General features: G+C 41.9%; 1 protein-coding gene across 1 annotated transcript in view; it reads left to right on the plus strand.

Moving 5' to 3' along the window:
• The window catches only part of LOC129703105 (cilia- and flagella-associated protein 47-like), a 422,488-nt gene that overhangs the window by 325,813 nt on the left and 76,108 nt on the right, over positions 1-20,567 (plus strand). Inside the window, exons 55-57 of the mRNA XM_055645303.1 lie at positions 2,583-2,687; positions 5,282-5,438; positions 7,813-7,908. Coding sequence (XP_055501278.1) covers positions 2,583-2,687; positions 5,282-5,438; positions 7,813-7,908 — 358 coding nt within the window. The remainder of the gene's footprint in view (positions 1-2,582; positions 2,688-5,281; positions 5,439-7,812; positions 7,909-20,567) is intronic.

Genomic DNA, 20,567 nt, shown 5'->3' on the forward strand with positions numbered 1-20,567 from the left:
ATTTCAAGCAGGATGCAAGGGCACCAAATTCAAGTGCAGTTTCATACCATTTCAAGCAGGGTGCAAGGCCACTAAAGACAGCGAGTCGTGACCTCTCCCTCCCCCATCTTGCAGAGACTGAGCCACGTCCACATTTCTGGGTTTTATAGTCCCTCCCCCCTCCCATCAGAAGGAGCATGGCCTTCATGGTGTGATTGACAGCTGCCTTGCCTAATTAGAGTTGCATTGCCTTCTATATAATTAAAAGTCTAATCTTGACCACTTCCTGGTTGTGGTCAAGGTTAGACTTTTAATAAATATAGAACGCAAGGCAGCTCTAATTAGGCAAAGAAGCTCTAATTTGGCCCGGCAGCTCTAATTTGGCCCGGCAGCTCTAATTTGGCCCGGCAGCTCTAATTTGGCCCGGCAGCTCTAATTAGGCATGGCAGCTTGCTTCAGCACTTTCAAAACCAAAGCCAAGATAGCTAAAATTCAAAGTCGTACATGGTAGCGTTTTTTCTAAAATCAATATAAAGCGCACACAGGAGGTGGTCAAGATTACACTTTTAATTATATAGAAGGCAAGACAGATCTAATTAGGCAATGCAGCTCTAATTAGGAAAGGCAGCTTGCTTTAGCACTTTCAAACCCAAAGGCAAGGCAGCTTGCTTTAGCACTTTCAAAACCAAAGACAAGGCAGCTTGCGTTAGCACTTTCAAAACCAAAGGCAACGCAGCTTGCTTTAGCACCTTCAAAACCAAAGGCAACACATCTTGCTTTAGCACTTTCCAAACCAAAGGCAACACAGCTTTAGCATATCCAAACCAAAGGTAACACAGCTTTAGCATTTCTAAACCAAAGGCAACACAGCTTTAGCATTTCCAAACCAAAGGCAACGCAGGTTTAGCATTTTCAAACTATATTTTCAAACCACATTAAGGGCACTGACAGGTCAGTAAAACCACTTACAGTTTAGTAGACATGTGTTCAGTGTTATTCACAGCTCAGACTGAGAATTGCGACCTCTCGCTCCCCCATCTTGCAGAGAATTGAGGCACCTCCACACTTCCGGGTTTTATAGTCCCTCCGGAAGGGGCGTGGCGTTCAGAAGAGAGAATCTCAACATTTTTTAAACATTAATAACTCTTTTATTTTTCATTGATGGGAAAAAATCCTCTTGTCCTGCGCAGCGGAGGGGGACTCTGAGTAAGATGTTCAAAAATCATAGCTGTAAGTGGCAGGGTTTTTTCTAAAAACAATATACAGAACAATAGGAAGTGGTCAAGATCAGACTTTTAGTAATATAGACATCCAGACCAAAGTCATGAGGTTATTTGGCTTATGAAGTCTGTGCTGGCTCAGAGCAATCCCATTTTCTTACTAACTTTCCCTTTAATGTGTACTCCCACCCCCCCCCCCCCCCCCCCCCCCCCCACATTCCCAATTGGAATGGTATGTAAGCATCGTCTCTTAATCATGCTCACAACTTGTTTCCAGGGGCTGCATGATCCAAAGTTGCAAAGCGAGAGCAAGCTCTGCCCGTGAGAAACCACATACAATTTTTGACAGATGTCAAAGTCATGCCTGAGTTTCAGCCTTCTGTCACATATGTCAAGAACTTTGAATTCTTCCGAATATCCCTAACATTCATACACATTGTAAAACACTCAAAAGTGTATAAAAATTAAAAAAGACCTTGAAAAAAGAAAATAAGTCATTACAAAAATAGACAAAACTTTTATTCAAATGAAAATCATTCAAGAAATTTAAGTTACCTTGTACTTGCTCGTCTAATGTAGCAGAGGTAATTGACTTTAATATCAAAGACTATTGAATCTTTGGCAATTACACACCGATAGGCAGCCATGGCCTGCCCGAGTAGTCACACCCTGTCTGATGTGGATACCACCTTTTGCTACAAAAAATATTGTTTTAGTGAGCTATTTTGATTATGAAGGTATGGGTGATATTTTATATGTATGTCAGAATGAAAATTACCAGATTTCAATGCACCTATAATACCAGGAAGACAGTCTGGTTGGTGCATTAAAAGAGAAGAAATAGTACCGTATATTGTGGTGATTGAAGTAAATAGACACGGTGCGAGAATGGAAATATTTGAGCATTGTTTGCGTTATCAAACCACAATTCAACTTTGAACTGTGATTCCAAGTTTGGTGAGGCCATTAAAATCCCTTCAGTATTCCTACAAATCCTGAGAGCTAGCTCCCTTTCATTGCTTATTTCTTTCCAAAGAGGCTGTCTACCTGACTTTTTGTCTCCAGGAAATCATGTTCCTTTCCTATGGCACATGGCCTAAAATACAGCTGTGCCATATATTTTGCTCATTAGAATATGTTTCCATTTTTCTGTAACCAGAGACAAATATACAGACATCAAGATGCAATTGTGGTCTTCGGTTTTCCATAAGCTTCGAAAATTCTGTATTAAATCACAAGACCACCTTGTGATCTCAGCTGTCGACTGATGGCTGTAGAAAGGTTACCAAGCACTGTTTGCATAAATAACATATTGCCAATATAATCCATTATAAGTTTAAAAATGCATATCAATTAAATGATTTTATTTCATCCTGTTCACAGATAATTGTGAATCCTCTGACTACAACTGAAGTACCTGTTCAATTTTTCCCTTCAACACTGGGAAAAGGCAATCATTCCGCGACGATTATCTTCAAGTGTCCTCAAGTGTGTTTTCTCATTTCTTTTCATAATCTATATTAATGGCATAGAAGTAGAAGTTTGGGTAATTTTATGTAAATACATAGATGTCACAAATATATCTATGGTGACGAGATGCCTTGGATCAGGATAAAGAAAATAATTGAGTCCTGATGCAAAAGGGAATGGCATTTAACATAGATTGTGCACATATGTGAAGCATATATAGTAAACCATATTTTTTGAACAAAAACCTGCTGAATAGAAAGGCACCAATATGTTAGAAGGCATGAGACTCTAAAGTTTCAGAGCCAGCATCATGAGGCAGAAGGCCACGGTTGATACAGTTAATGGAATGATAAACAAACCGTGCAAATATATAGATGGAAATTAGAATAAAATACATAAATGTTAGATAACTGCCCCACATCATTAATCCAACTGTAGACACAAAATGCTGGAGTAATTCAGCAGCACATGCAGCATCTCTGGAGAGAGAACCAATTCATTCTTTTCTTATCTTCAGAGATGCTGCCTATCCTGCTGAGTTACTCCAGCATTTTGTGTCTATGCTCGATTTAAGCCAGCATCTGCAGTTCCTTCCTACACATTAACCCAACCGTTTTCACCCACTGGTTCAGTGAAAGATTTCCAGTTAAGCATTTGCTGTTATAATGTACAAGAGGCTGCTTTAGTAAGAAAGTGGGTAAAAAAGACCACTGAAGGAAACCAATGTAATATTTCGACAAACTTTAATTAGGCCATACCTAAAATATTGTAATTAATTTTGCTCCATTTAATTGTTGGGTGACAAAGTTATTTTAGTTATTTTCTTAGATTCTGTCACATTCTTGCGTGTTAATTACCAAAATGTTAATTTCAATCATAAGATTCACAATCCTGCCACTCATGGGAAACTGCTGCGGTGCACCTTCACTGATTGTGATCTTTAGAATTACATTGAGATACATCTATACAGGCAGTAATCATCTCTGCTTTATTTGTGGAAATTGAACTACTGAGACTGACCATTTCTCCGAAGGAGTTTATGAAGCTACCATGAATGAGCTTCTAACAAATTCTCTTTGAGCTTTGTGGTCCAATTTGGCAGCACTGATATTAAATCCAATTTTGTAGTGTAGGTTAGTTTAGAGATAAAGTGTGGAAACAGGCCATTAGGCCCACCGAGTCCGCACTAACCAGAAATCACCCAGACACTAGTTCTACAGTATGTCCTACGCACTAGGCTAAATTTACAGAAATCAGCTAACTTCAATAATGGGGATTAATTGAAACGTATTCAGTTATATATTGAATAAAAAGTTGGAAATACATCAACTGGTTGATTAAAAACAAATTGCAGTAGTTTTAAAAACACACAACAAAAACACCCATCGTCCTTAGACTTCCTGCTGCATCTTATGTCTGCCCTCAGTAACTCTCAGAGCATCCGAGGTCAGGCTATTTACTTTCTGCAGCCAAAGTCAGGAGTTTCAATACTTTGCTACTTGCAGCTTTCTGATGCTAGTTATGCTACCTTTCTTGGGTAGCCAGCTGTCCTGGTTGAAACTTTCTGATATTAGTTACGCTACCTTTTCTTGGCTAGAAGCAAGCTATCCCTAGAGGACAGTGAGCAGAGCTAGAAAGGAAGGGTTTGGGGCTGGGGTGGAAGATGATGTACATAGAGAGAGCTTCCCTAGGTATAGATAGGACTGTATGTGCATGACTTCCTTACACTCATCCACCACTTCTAAAGTTAAAATTGTCATCAGAAATCTAAGTGTCTGCTCCTATCAATGCAAATGCATTAGTGAGCTGATTCAGTCATTAATTCCCCTATAAGTACTGGGGCCATTATGCCAATTTGCATTGGTTAATTGCAATAGATTTCCGGTATTGGTGAGAATACAAACATTTAACACACTTTATATCGAGGCATTTACCAATTCAAGTAAGCCATTTTATAAGTGCAAGCAAAAGATTACATGAGGCAAATGGGCAGAAGTTCCCCAAGTACTACCTTATTAGCAATTGTTTCTATAGTCCTTCTCATGATATGAATGCCTGTTATGTACAGCCTGTAGATGATGCACTTGGGAGACGAGCAGGATGGATTTGTTTGCTGTTGCCGCTGCAGGTATCTTTTGCCATGGGTGAACTCAGTTCGCAGCACTATCTGACGGTTGAGTTGAATGCCCTGCTTTAATAATTCATTGCCCTTGTCCATATTTAAATATATTGCCAAGCAGCCACATTTCAAACTATGAACAGTTCTCAGGAATGGAACCCTTTCATAACCTGGGAGGACCTGTATGCAATTGCCACCTTAACATCTTGTATAATTCTTTCAAATTATGGTTTTGCTTAACAAAAAAATAAATAAAAACAAACTTGACTCCTGAATCATTTGCACAAATCAATCAATTTCTCCAGTTAAATTCCACCCACTTTTCTCTTCAAAAAAGAGAAGGCCATTGGTGAATGTTCCAAAATTTTTCTTTGTTATTGAATGGTGATAGCCATTGCTAGTTAATTTTTTTGCAAGCAATTTAACTGTTATTGCTGAAAGAAACAGTTATGAATTTCTTATGTAGCTAACTGCCTTCTATTTGTCTCAACAGTTACAGGAGTGGACCTTTCATCTGTCAGGAATAGGCTTGCTTCCCCTTCAGATGGACCCTGTTAGTATCACCACTTGTGTTAACTCTCATGCATCGGTTATCGTGCCTTTCAAGAATCCAACTGATGATTATCTTCTGGTAGATGTGGTGCTGACAGGTAATGGACCAAAGCTCATTAAAATAGATCGTTTTAGATTTGTCATATTGAATTTTTATTATTGATATAGTTACTTTATAATAGTTGTAGCTTAAAACTTAGTGGCTAAGCACATATAAAAAAACCTGTTTATCAAAATATGCTGGAATCACAAATAGATTATTCAAAGGCTTAGGAAGGAACTGCAGAGTTTGGTTGAAACCGAAGATAGACACAAAAAGCTGAAGTAACTCAGCAGGACAGGCAGCACATCTGGAAAGAAGGAATGGGTGACGTTTTGGGTAGAGACCCTTCCTCAGACTGGTTAAGGATAAGCAAAACGAGAGATATAGATGATCATGTAGAGAGATAAAGAACAAGGAATGAAGGATGCAATAAAGTAACTATGATAAAGGAAGGCCATTGTTAGCTGCTTGTTGGGTGAAAACGAGAAGCTAGTGCGACTTGGGTGGGGGAGGGAATGCCGGGGTTACTTGAAGTTAGAGAAATCAAAATCCATACCACTGGGCTAATTGGCTTTCCCTAACAGATTAGCGGTCTTCTCCAATAAGTAGTTGAGCAATCCATACTAGGTTGATTATGTTTACGCTCTGGAACTTGCTTGTCTAATTGATCTTAGCCAGGCCAGCAGCAACGGCAGAATGCCAAAGCACTTGGAGTTTAGATAGGGAATATTATCTAACATGTAGACACAAGGAACTGCAAATGCTGGTTTATAAAATAAAATAAATCACAAAGTGGTGGAGTAGCTCAGCGGGTCAGGCAGCATCTCTGAAGGACGTGGGTAGGTGATATTTTGGAATGGAACCTTTATTCAGACTGATTAATGGGGGGGAGAAAGATGGAAAAGAAGTGGAGGCAGGACAAAGCTTGGCAAATATAGACCGGTGAAGGTGGGCTGGGGGAGGGTGATTGGCAAAAGGTGGACAGAATAGAGTTTAAAAAGTGACAAAAGGGTTTAAAATAAGGTGGAAAAAGCAGTGAAATGTGAAGCCAGGAGCAGGAATATGTGGAAGAGGAAAGAATAAGGGGGGGCAGAATAATGGGAGAATGAGTCTACACCTATGCGGGGCACAGGGAAGAGAGGGGAAGATAAAGGGTGAGGGGGTAACAAAAAATTGGAGAATTTAATGTTCACACCATAGGGTTGTAAGCTACCTTAGCAGAATATGAGATGCCATTCCTCAGCTTTTATGTGGCCTCACTCTGGCAATGGGGGAGACTCAGGATAGAAAGGTCAGTATGGAAATCGGAAGGAAAGTTTAAATGGTTAGCAACTGGGAGGTCCAGCAGGCCTATGCCTATCATGATGGTTGCTGAGTCTTCACTTGTTTTTGCTGATGTAAAGGAGGCCACATCGGGAACACTAAATCAGATTAGAGGAGGTGCACATGATCTTTTGTCACACCTGGAGGAACTGCTGGGTGCCTTGGACAGGTTGGGTGAGTGGGCAGATGCATGGCAGATGCCGTTTAATGTGGATAGATGTGAGGTTACCCACTTTGGTAGCAAAAACAGGAAAGCAAATTATTATCTAAATGGTGTCAAGTTGGGCAAAGGGGAAGTACAATGGGATCTGAGGCTCCTTGTTCATCAGTCAATTAAAGTAAGCATGCAGGTACAGCAGGCAGTGAAGAAAGCAAATAGCATGTTGGCCTACATAACAAGAGGAGTTGAGTATAGGAGAAAAGAGGTCCTTCTGCAGTTGTACAGGGCCCTAGTGAGACCTAACCTGGAGCATCGTGTGCAATTTTGGTCCCCTAATTTGAGGAAGGACATTTTTGCTATTGAGGGAGTGCAGCGTAGGTTCACAAGGTTAATTCTCGGGATGGCGGGAGTGTCATATGCTGAGAGAATAGAGCGGCTGGGCTTGTATACTCTGGAATTTAGAGAGCTTGATAGGGCTTTTAAAGATAGCGGAGTCAGGGGATATGGGGAGAAGGCAGGAACGGGGTTCAGATTGTGGATGATCAAACATGATCACATTGAATGGCTGGCTCGAAGGGCCGAATGGCCTACTCCTGCACCTATTGTCTGTTGTCTATTGCTGGCGTTCCTGGATGAATGTGAAGAAAGAGGTGTGTTACATCTCCTGCAAAAGTACCTGAGGGGGGAGGGCGTTGGGAGAGGGATGAGTGAACCAAAGAGTTGCGGAGGGAGTGGTCTGCAGAAGGCAGAAAGGGGTGGTGATAGGAAGATGTGACTGGTGGTGGGATCATGTTGAAGGCGAAGTTGAAAATTACCACTATTTTTCTAAAATATTCCACTTATTTACGGATTACTTTGATTTGACATGATGGGAAAATGCATTTGTTGTAGATTTGTCCCATGGATGTGAAAGTAAATTATAAAAGGAGTTTAACCTTCATTTCAGATGATGAACAAATCACCCACAATAAAAGTCCTGCAGATCTGCTACAATCCATTAACAAACACGGTGTTTTCTGCATTCCATTGAAACAAAGTAGAGGTAATGATTTTTAGAATATTTTGACCAAAAGTGCATTCCTGCAGTTTTTAAATCATGTGCATGTTCAATCCATAAGATCTGAAATTGTTATTTAATTACATATTTCATCACATTAGTGGCAGTTTTTTATAAAACTCGTAGTATTCCAGCCAACATGCAATATGATTCAAAAGTCCAAGACCAAAACTATTCAGTTAATACATTCTACAGATTTTCTGGAACCTTTACATTATAATGTATCTGTGTCACTGTCACCATCATTTACAGTCTAGGTTGTGGATTTTCTGAAAGCCTTGCATGAATTGTTGAGTGAGGCATATATTCATCATACCAACAGTGCATTGAGTGGAAGACCAAATATGTATTGACTACTTAGCCATTTTTACAGAAACCTCAAGCAAAAGATAACTTAATTTTGCACATGCAGAGCTTTTATTGCTCAACAATTTTTTCAAATGGCTGTAAAGATTCTTTGCAAAATAACAAACCAAATTTCCTTTAAATTCACTATCCAAGACCATGGACACCTACAGTATACTTTACTGAGTTGGATTGGAGAATCAATCAAGCTGACTGCCACTTCAAGGGACAGCCACTTCAGCATTGTGAGGCACCAGTAGTGAGCAGGCTTTTGGCAGTATTGTGCTGTGACCCCACCTCTTCTCCCCCCCCCCCCCCCCCCCCCCCCCCCCCCTACTGCCCACCACCTCTGGAGCACACTGACAGGTTCTGACAGATGACAAAGCTGGGAATAGAGGCAGACATCTGTCAAAGCTGCAATGCTTTTCCATACAGATGTTAAATATCTCCGACATTCAGCGACAAACCTATTAAGATTGCAGTAATTGTTTTTTGTTACAAAATCATTATGTGTTTGAAATTGTAATTAATTAAACACACAATACAATGTTAAGAAATAATTGGAAACATTGAAGTAATCTAACTTCTTAAATAATTGATGAAATCACTTGAATTGTCTTTGGAATTTGGACAAGGCAATCCCAGCCTATTTGACCTCATATGATGTTTTAGAAACATTGGGGGAATGATGACTAAACTAGGAAAGCTGTCCAACATAATAATTAAGCAACAATCTTCCATGGTTGTACTAACACACACACACACACATACAGAGCTCTTGCATCACATTCTCTTGGTATGGATGTCTAACTGAGAGGACAGATTTACCCGACGTGGTAACAGGATGCTTCCAGGTGCAAACAAGTTGCCCCATGAGTCCTGATTCCAGGGCCAATGATCTCTCATAGCACCAGGTCAAACTTGGCCAAGAAAACCTTCTGATTTCCACCTACTATCTCCTTTCTGCTGAGGAATCAGCACACCTCGATGTTGATCAACATTTGGAAGAGACACTGAAATATCAAGGAGACAGCATGGGTGGAAAATGCATTGTGCATGACCAAGAATGGTGTAGCAGTGCTATCACTGAATGAGCTAGCTGAGTCCTTTAGGACTTAACTTCCATAATGTGTCTTTGTCAGTTAGTTATCAGACTACAAATTTAATTTCATATGGAATATACAGTATATTCAAAATCTGGGTCATTCATCCCATTGAGCTTATTCCAGTCTGAGCAAATCCACCAATCTCTTTTTTCTGCCCTTGTTTCCCTTTACTTTCACTCATTTCCATTAACACTCCTTTAATTCACGCAACTACTCACTCACAATAGCCAAATGATATAACAACCAGCATATCTTGGGGATGTGGGAGAGAGCTAATTTTGGTCTAAAAGTAACATGATTCATCACAAATGTGGAGGGTCTTCCCAAGAAGAACTTGTGGAATTGTACCAGTGAAGATGATAGTCACTGCCTCCTTTTCAATCTGGGCATTATTCTTCTCACTATGTAAGAAATGCATATGCCATCAGTCATCTCTGGCCCCAGCACAATAATGCAATCACAAAGAAAGATCATCAACACCTCTACTTCCTCAGATGATTGATAAGATTTGGTATGTTACAGAAAACTCTAAGGAACCTCTACAGATGTACAGAAGAGAGCATAATGACTGGTTGCATCATGGTTTGGTTTGTAAATTCAAAAGCCCAGGAACAAAGGAAGCATAGGATAAAGTGATGGACATTGCCCGGCCCATCACAGATATTGATTTCCCCACCATCAAAGAATGGTGCAGAGGTCTACAGGAAGTTCTGCATTGGAAAGGTAGCTAATATTATCAAAGATCTACACCACCCTGGCCATGCTCTCATCTCACTGCTACCTTCGGGAAGAAGGTATAGGAGCCTGACAACCATGACCTACAGGATCAAGAATAGCTTCTTGACATAACTATCAGTTTACACCGGTGTTGTACTTTTGAGTTTTTATGTGGGGGAAGAGGGCACGGTGCGGGGGATACCGTCCTTCAGCCACTCCCTGGTGAGGACGCGACTATTATTCGAGTCGCGTCCTCGCCCCCCCCCTCCCCCCACAGTGGCCTACCTACCTGGATTGGCGCCTTTCCTGGCGGGATCGACCGGAGCTCCAGCAGCGGCGGGACAGCGCTGGAACATCGCGGGGCTGGCGATGCCTTACCGGGGGTCGCCATCTGGAGCCCGGAGTGCTGGACCTGCTGCACTGACATCCTGGAGCTGCAGTTTGCGGAGCTCCCAACGCGGGCGGCGCTGATGGACAGCGCGGGGTCCTGTGACTCTGCCCGGCTCGGCATGTGGACTCAGGAGCTGCGGACTCCGGCAGCGGGAGGCGGCTGATCAGAAGGTCCGGCCGCTGAGGAGGAGGATGCTCACCGTCGGGGTTCGGCGTCGGCGTTCCACCAGCCCGGCGTGAGGGCCTGAACATCGGGCCACCCGGGGAGGCGACTGCGGGTGCTCGGAAGGCCCCGATCACGGATGAACACGGAGGGGAGGCTGGCTGGACTATGGTGCCATCCTCACCTTGGTGCCATTTATGTTATGTTGTGTCGTGGACTTTCTGTGTTTGTGCTTTTTTTTAAATTCAATTTCAATTCTATTTTTAATATGTTTTATTATTTATTTATTATTTATTTATTTTTTTAATGATTTTTTTTATGATACTGCCTGTAAGGGAAATTCATTTCGTTGTCTCAAATTGAGACAATGACAATAAATTTGAATACAATACAATACAACCACCCTGCACAATCTAACCACAAATGTAGCTCACCAATGATCTACTATGCACTTTGTTTAGGTTATACTAGGTATTTCGGTTTGCACTATTGTGATCTGGTTTGCAAATATTAATAATAATTTATTTTGTTATTGATTATCATATATTTATCTGCTGCGTTGTTGTGCTAATGTGCCTGTTAAGCTGCAGCATGTGAAATTTTTATTGTTCCATTCCCAGTGCATAAAACAATCAAACATTCTTGACTTACACCCGTTGCTTTAAGTTGATATAATGTTTGTGGAGCTTTCAGAGGACTTATTCAAATACAAATATTTAAACTTGCCCATCTGATTAGGTTTCAAATCATCACTGGGAGTCTGCCTTAGGTTAACAATCTTAAATAATTTATCTCTCTGCCTCCCAATTTGGTTCCGGCCCCCAAATACTCATGATTTCCAGATTCCATCAGCAATTCCTCATCTTATACATCTCACCCAACTATCTAACCCCTCCCCATCTCCTTCTGACCATTCGGCCTGACAAACCCCAATACCTAATACCTCCTTGAATGCAGACCTGCCATACCCAACTATGCATTATCCCACTTGCTTACTGACTCCCGCACCCACTCAAAAGTCAATAAAACACCAGCTTGCAACATTTCACTTAGCCACTGTCATTCCTGACTGCTGAATATACCAAATTCAACTCCTCCCTCTTAAAAAGTTGTTGCAATGTTGGCAAGTGACTCTTTCCCAACTCTCATACCCATATCTTCAATCCTTGTTGGATAACCTTGCATCAGCTTTTCTTACTAATATTTGTTCTGATAGTTCTACTTAATGAATAGTGCCCCTATCACTGGGCCTCTCTCATTTGCAGTTCACTGCACCACATCTTTCCACTCACTCGAGATGTACCAGATTTTGTTTGCAGACACTGCACTGGTGAATATGCATTAGACAATCCTAAGCTCCTAAAACAAATTCATGGCACATGAGTTCTTGAAGCTTTTGTGCCACTGAATATCCTGGCAATGGGCCTGTGAGCAAAACATTTGTTGATTTGCCATGCAAGGAATGGCTAACAGATGTTTGGAAGCTCCAACTAATCTCGAGGCTGCAGTCTTTTCCCATTGATGAGTTAGTAAATAATAGTAGGAAAATACATTTACTGTTTTTCATCAAACATTTAGCATTAAAGCAAGGCTACTTTTAAAAATCGAAATATAACAAATCAAATTCATAAAATAAAGTGGATTAAAATTTTCTGACATTCAGCGCTCCTGCCATTTCAACAAGATAAAATAATTGAAAGATCTATGAATCTATATTTAACATTATAGATTTAAAATAAAATGTGCTCAAGGAGTATTGATAATCATACACTTTATTAAAAAAACTTTTGGGTTAAGGATTATAACTTAGAATGCATGTTTCACAAAGGAAGAATGGTATTAAAACTGGCACTTTAATATGTCATATTTTTAGATTCAAGAGAGTTTATTTTCATGCGTCCCAGATAGGACAATGAAATTACCCTTGTGCTGCAGAAATTGAAAATTGTGGATAAATTAAATCTAAACAGTAAAGTTCCCAACTGCTACCACACACCTACTGCAGATTGATATGAGATTGGACAGGGTGAATTTGTTGGGGGACAAGAGAAAGTCTCTGCTGTGCTGGGAGTTGGAGAAGTGAATGCTGGCAGACCTCAGTGCACCTTATTATAAAGCAATTATCTAACCATCTGTAAGGCAGAATCATTCATATCAAAAAGAACGATAAATCCTTGTAATATCAACTGGTGAGATATATTAGATGCTTTCTTCTTATAGAAGCCATCTGAATAAGCTATTCTCAACGTTATATCTTGGGGAACATGAACAGTAATAACATTGATCACAGTCACAGTCATATAAACCTGTCAGCAAAATACAATGGAACCATTTTAATCCTTTTTTGAATCAGTAGATGTAAAAAGAAATTTAACATCAGTGGGAAAAAAATGACTGCAGGAGTAGTCGAATTAATAGGATTATCAAATGAATGATTAAAGAGATTTTGCGGATTTCCTTGAAGTCATGTTGGCATCGCAGAGTTAAGAGCCAGGACAACTAGACCTCTGCCACTAAAACAGCTAGGAGAGATTAGTAAGATTAAACGAGTACTTACCAGTATGAAGTTTGATCTGTATTTTATGAGGAGTTACGGTGAGGGATTAAGTGAAGAACCCAGCTCTACTGCGCATGCGGCATACTTCGAAGCAGCGGTGTGAAATCACAGAATAGACACAATATTTGAAGTAAGATAGTAAAGATCACGAGACCTCAGTTTATTAGTTTGATCTATATAATGAGGGTGGGAGCGGCGGGCACTTAATCCCTCACCGTAACTCCTCATAAAATACAGATCAAACTTCATACTGGTAAGTACTCGTTTAATCTTACTATTTTACTTCGGAGTCACGTGAGTGATTCCGTGAAGACTTCAAAGGTCTGTGATTTCAAACCGTGTAACAGTTTTTATTTCACTCACTGCCGAAGTTTATGAGGGAGGAAGTGTTATCGTAATCAACCAGTGGATCTGCTTTCAAAAGAAACAGAAAGGTATTTGTTAACAATAACAACATAAAAGAGCTCCTCTGAGCTTAAATTAATATTGCAGTTTGTAATATTCTCCTGCAATTAAATCAGGTTTATCAACGGTTTATAATAAAAAATGTTCTGAACGCCGTTTCCTTGACCATTCTGCTGTATTGAAAATGTGGTCATCCGGGATGTCCATTCGTTCAGCCGCTGATACCAATGCTGCCCTAGTGGAATGGGATTAAATGTATTATTATCTATTCCGGCAGCTTTCAGTACCTGTTTGAGCCACCTTGGAGTGGTTTGGCTCGTACCCCGTCTTGGGTTACTGTGGTTGACCCATAGGCTTTCCTCTCCCTCTAAGATTGTGGGTTGTGTCTATATATAGTAGTAGATGGGTCACCACACTCAACCTGGACTCTGGTGGGTAGGCCCGGAATCCCACCAGTGAATTGGGCGTTCCTGGTCCATATAGCCATATAACGACTACAGCACGGAAAACACAGGCGATCTCGACCCTACTAGTTCGTGCCGAACTCATAATCTCGCCTAGTCCCATATACCTGCGAGTTAGATTTTACCAGACCTAAATATGAACGTGATGCGTCTGGGGTAATCACCATGTTGTCCAGTCTGGTTTATGGAGTGACCGGACTCTGTGAGCGTGTACGAGAGCCATAAGCATGAGCGTTTTTTAAAACATAGATTAAGCAAGCTGAGGGATCTGGCTGGTGCCATTCTCTGAGATATGTCAATATCACACCAATATCCCATACATGGGTATATACCTGGGTGTTTGGGGCTTATATTATAGTTGCCCTTCATAAGTTTACCTTCAGTGGATGGGATCCCATGCTCTGCTGACATGCTGTTTTAGATAAGCAGATAAGGCGCTCCATGCTGTATTTACGGCACTGTAACTCACCTTTTAGTCATGGTGTAGATGTTCCAGGAACTCCAATACGTCAGTGGTTGAATAGTTCGTTGTCCCTGCGTCGTGGCAGTATTTTACCCATGTTAGCTTTTAGTGACTGTTCGCAGGGATGCCGACATGGTGGTAATGGTTCCTTTGGATAATCCCAGTCCCTGGTAAGGTCTATTCAAAACCTGCACCCAGGAGTTTGATGTTTCCCTGGCATGGGTGGCTTGTGCCTGATACTGGGTTGAGTCAGCAACCATGGTCCACTAGGGAAATCCATAGGTGACTCGCCCACCGTGTCGTGATGAACTGGGAACCATGGCTGTGTAGGCCGGTCGGGCACGTTCAATATCTCGGAGACAGATCCCATCTGTATTGCGAAGTGCCCGTCTGATGAGGCAGAAGGGAGGAAGGCAAAGCAGAAATTCCCCCTTCCAGCGTATAGGCATCTATCGCTGCTGCCTCTAATCTGGTTCCTAAGTCACATACATGGGTTACTGGTGATTCCGTCTTGTGCAACCAAATTGATATCTGGCTTTCAAACTGCTTAATAACTTTAGCAGATATTTTGGGTTTGACATCTATTCAATGTAATCATAAATTTTACCCCATGACATGGTGTCTCCCACTGTGTTCTAGCTTCCTAGGACATAGGCAGCTGATAGTTAAAATGTCTTTTGACACACCATTGCCAGATTTGTTTGACCAATTTGTTGCACAATAATGATTATTATGCTCCCCATATGGTTGATATAAGCCACCACCATAGTATTATCAATCCGTAACCACATATGTACGTGCTGCATTTGAAATGCATATGCTTTTTAGCCCAATAGGCGATCACCAATCCCAAGTAGTTGATGCCCGGTATGTGTAGTAACGATGTTTGTGAATTGGTCCATCTGTTACCTGTGCTGGATATGGAGTTTAGTTGCTCCCCAGCCTAAAGTACTGGCATCGGTTTTTAATAACCAAGTTGGGATTGGTGATGATAATAGGGCTGAAAACTATGCCAAATATATGTCTGCCCACCACCTTAATTGTGATATAGCTTCAGTGGGTACATTCATGATTTGATTATAGTGACCCAAGTACCTTGGCAAAGTAACAGTCATATGGACGGAATTATTATTGAAGCCCAGATAATCCTTGGTAGTTAACGCTTCAATTCTGGTTTATCTGGGCGTGGGATAAACCTCAGCTTTAGGGAGCTGTTTCGTAGCTAGAACTGCTGCCACAGCTAATTCCTTTGTTTCCCCTAATATGAGGATATCATCCAATATATGCCATGATTATGCTTGTTTTCTTAATATTTTCATGGCCATTTATAATAGTTTAGGGCTGAGGTTAGACCATAGGGAATGCTATATGCTCCCATGGTTGCCCTAACCGGGATATCCATTATCCAGGTAAAAATTTTTAGGTATCTATAATGATCCTAGTGTATGGGTATAAGATAGTTAGCATCTTCCATATCAATGCTCCCCATAGGTATCCTTGGGAGATCAGATGTCTGGCAGTGACAAAAACCCGTCTCCATCTTAAAGTGTATATACTCAACAGATTTATTTAGTGATATTAGATCAATGATGATGCTACATTCACCGTCTTTTGTAGTTTTGGTGAATATATTCGATACAAATTCCAATGGTTCATGTTTACTCCCATGATCCGTTAAGTAATGAGCCTTTCTAGTTCAGCTTGACCTTCTCACTTCTCTTTTCTTAGAGAGAAAAAATGCCCTTTGGGCGCATTGCTGAACTGGCGATAACATGCCCAATTTGAATTCGTTTTTATCCTCTAAGACTGTTGAGTATATTTTAGTTATTTGTGACAGCATCCCATGCTTTATCCACAAGTGTAAATGCCCCCCCACGCAGTTAGTAGAACACCCTTGTTTAGTGTAAACTGGGAGGAACCAGACTACCTACCTCCATGTTTGTTGTTTTTTCATGAAGGCGTAGTTTGCTGGTATGCTGGTGCTGTCGGTGGGGCGGCGCATCTTCCCACGGCTCCGCTCTGGGCCCCGTCTAAAAAGAACTTTGGGGGTAATGTGAAGCGGTCGCCAGGCTTTCACCAGTCCTTGTTTGATATCGCTGGTGGATGCCGAGGGGTGCTGCCAGCTGGGTGTTGGATGCGATGTCCTGCTCGTTCCATGGCCTGCCTTCATGAGGCGCACAGGTTTACTGCTGTTCTCGTCCGCCTGCCCAGCGTTTAAGCCAGCCCAGCTTCCCCTTAGCAGCAGCGGTTTGCATAGCCCCATATATTTGGGGTTGCGGGCAGGTGAAACTATATGCACCATTTTTGTTTCAGTTCGAGTATCCCAAATTGGGAACATCTTAGGCGTCAGCACCCTGGTAGTGCAATGGGATAGTCTCATCCTGGGAGAGTATAATCCGTGGAAAAGGCGAGCAAAGGCGGTAACATCTTCTTTCCTCTCCCTCTAAGTCTGTAGAATTCGCTGCTTGTCTGCGAGTCTGCTGACCCAGCTGCCTGCGGATTTGCCTCTGGAAAGGCCTGCTCCTGCAGGGCTTTTGTTGGGAAGATGGTCGCGTGGAGGAGCCATGTAGTGGCCCACGACACCCAGTAGCTCTTCCTGATCCTGCTCCCCTGGCATACTGCTGTTCTCGTCCGCCTGCCCAGCGTTTAAGCCAGCCCAGCCCTGGCCTCCTTAGCTACCCTCAAAAGAGGGAGCAAAAGGGTGTGCTAAATTGGAGATTGGAGACTGGGAGATCAGGTTGGTTAATGCAAATTGAGCGGAGGTGTTGGGCGAAGCGATCGATAGGGTAGATAGAATCTTTCTTCCTGGGGTTGAAATGACAAATACTAGTGGGCATAGCTTTAAAATGAGAAGAGGAAAGCTTAAAAGAGATGTATGGGGTGGGGGTTTTTTTTATACAGTCTCAAACCAATATTAATGGACAATTAAAATATCTCAAACTTGACTCAAACATCTGTATTTACATTTCCAATTAATTTTATTCAATTCACTAACGTGTTCCTCGATTATGTCTGCAAATAGTCAGAGAGTCATACAGCATGGAAACAGGCCCTTCAGCCCAACTTGCCCATGCTGATCTAGGTGCCACACCTGCAATAGTCCCACCTGCCTATGTTTGATCGATATCCTTCTAAACCTTTGGTATACATGTACTTGTCCAAGTGTCTTTTAAAAGTTGTGATAGTACCTGTCATAGCTACTCTTCTGGTAGCTTGTTCCATATACCAACCAGCTTCTGTGTGAAAACGTTGCCCCTCAGGATCCTATTAAATCTTTTTCTTCTAACCTTAAACCTTAATTGTTTGGTTCTTGTTTCCCCTACTCTACTCTCTATTCCCCTCATGATCTTAGGGCACATCTGTAAGATCACCGCTCATTCTCCTGTACTCTAAGGAATAGGTCCTAGCCTGCTCAACTTCTCCCTATAGCTCAGAGCCTCGAGTCCTGCAAACATCCTTGTTAATCTTCTCTGAACCTTTGCAGCTTAACAACATCTTTCCAATAACAGGGTGACCAAAACTGAACACAATACTCCAAATGTGGCATCACTAATGTTTTGTACAACTGTAACATAACATCCCAACTTCTATACTCAATACTTGGATTGATGAAAGCCACTGCGCCAAAAACCTTCTTGACCACTCTATATACCTGTGACGCTACTTTCAAGGAACTATGTGCTTGTACCCCTACATCCCTCTGCTCTTCGACTCTCCAGAGCCTTATCATTCACTACGAAGGGTTTTGCCTTGGTATGACTTCACCTTGCACTTATCTGTATTAAACTCCATTAACAATTCATCAGCCCACCTGCCCAACTGATCAAGATCCTGCTGATAACTATCGTTGCTATCTATGATGCCACCCACTTTCTACCATTACCCTCTGTTTTTTTTCATGAACCTAATTCTCTCTCCAGTTGGCTAATTCTCCCTGGATCCCATGCGATCTAACCTTCCAGAGCAGTCACCATGTGGAATCTTATCAAATGCGTTGCTGAAGTTCAGATAGACAACGTCCATGGCTTTGCCCTCATTAATCTTTTTGGTTAGTTCGTAAAAAAACTCAATCAAATTCGTGAGACATGATCCTCCACGTACAAAACCATGATGACTATCCCTAATCACCTCCTGTCTATTCAAACGTGTATATATCTTATCCCTCACATTAGGCTCACTGGTCTATACTTTTCAGGCTTTTCCTTGCAAATAGAGACAGAACATGAGCACACTCCAGTCTTCCAACACCTCACCTGCATCTAATGATGACGTATATCTCAGCCAGGGTGCCTGCAATTTCTTCTCTCGCTTCCCACCATGTCACTGGATATATCTGATCAGGCCTGGGAGATTTATCCACCTTCATATGTTCGGCATCTCCTCGACTGTACTACTGAGTGTCTTCAAGACACTTCTATTAACTGTCCCAAGTTCCCCTTCTAAGGTTTGGTTTCTAAGGGGGCCTATTCTCTCTCTAGTTATCACTTTCCCGTAATGTGCTTATAAAATCTTTTTGGATTTCCCATAATATTTTCTGCCAGAGCTATCTCCTGCCTCCTTTCTGCCCCTCTGATGTCCTTCTTAAGGGCCTGTCCCACTTACGCGACTTTTCAGCAAACTGTCTGCGACCTTCAAGCTCGGGGGCACTCGCCTGAAAAACCGCGAGCTGGAATGACCGGCAGCGCTGAACACACACACACACACACACACACACACACACACACACACACACACACACACACACACACACACACACACACACACACACACACACACACACACACACACACACACACACACTGCAAAGGCGGGGGCCAGGGAAAGCGGGAGAGCGCTGTCTGAAATTCACATGGTGCAAAGCCAAGGTGATACCCGCGATGAACAGGAAGGTTAAAGACGGCTGGCACAGTGTATGGTAAGTCCTTTAAAAGACCGGGGGGAGGGGAGGGGGGATGGGAGAAGGGGGGGGGGAAAGAAGGAGTAGAGACAATTTAGCCAGCCAACTTTTAGTAAGCCAGAGATACACAGCTGTGAAGTTTAGCGGGCATTTAGCGATACCGGTCGGTTTTCCTTGGTTCTGAAAACTCGTGCTTACAGTTTTTTTTCCCCCAATGAGCCAATTAAAATGCCCGGTCAGCAAAGGAGATTACCTACGGCTACCTCGACTACCTACAACGACATGGCGACGCCACTACCACTGCACTACGAATTCAAAAGTATCGATTTTCTCCATGCCGACCAATTGTTATTCGCAGAAAAATTTTCAGCTTGTTGAAAAATTGTCCGCGACCAAACTGAGGCCGCGAGTAGTAACCACTATGGCGGATCTCCTCTCGACCATGAAGGAGACTTACCAGTGACCACCTACGACCACGTGTCGACCATGCTGCGAGCTTGTGACGAGCGCAAACTCTCCTAAACTCGCCAATAAGGTCGCCATAGTGGGACAGGCCCTTTAAGTATGCTCCTCAGTTCCTGAAACTCCTCCATGGATACACTTGATCCCAGCTTCCTATATATGCCCCGTGCCTCCTTTTTCCAGCTTCAATTTCTTCAAGTTCCTGTCTAATACCATCAGTTGGTCTTCCTCCAATCAGAATTTTAATTTGTGGGGCCGTCCTCTATTCATAACTATTTAAAATAGCTAACAAAACAGTGATTGCTGGTTCCAAAAGAATCACCCACAGACGCTTCAGTCACTTACCCTTCCCTAAGAGTAGATTTAGCTTTGCCCTCTTCCATGTAGCAACCTCTATATATTGCCTGAGGAACATGATTATGATATCCCATTGGAACAGCAGCTAAAGGTAACATAAAAAGGAAATAAAGGGTGGCCCAAATGGAGACACAAAATCAGTGTATTTTTGAGGAAGTCTGTATTGTTCATTTGTTGCTATACTACGAAGAAAGAATAACATTCGTTAATTTTAGATTAATGCATACAAGAACATGAAGGATAAATGGCTGCAGTAATTATTAAAAAGCCAAGCATCAGAAGGAAATGAGAAAGAAATGCTAATTTCATTCTTTGCAT

The sequence above is a fragment of the Leucoraja erinacea genome, chromosome 13 (assembly GCF_028641065.1).
Source record: "Leucoraja erinacea ecotype New England chromosome 13, Leri_hhj_1, whole genome shotgun sequence".
Classification (NCBI taxonomy): Eukaryota; Metazoa; Chordata; class Chondrichthyes; order Rajiformes; family Rajidae; genus Leucoraja; species Leucoraja erinaceus.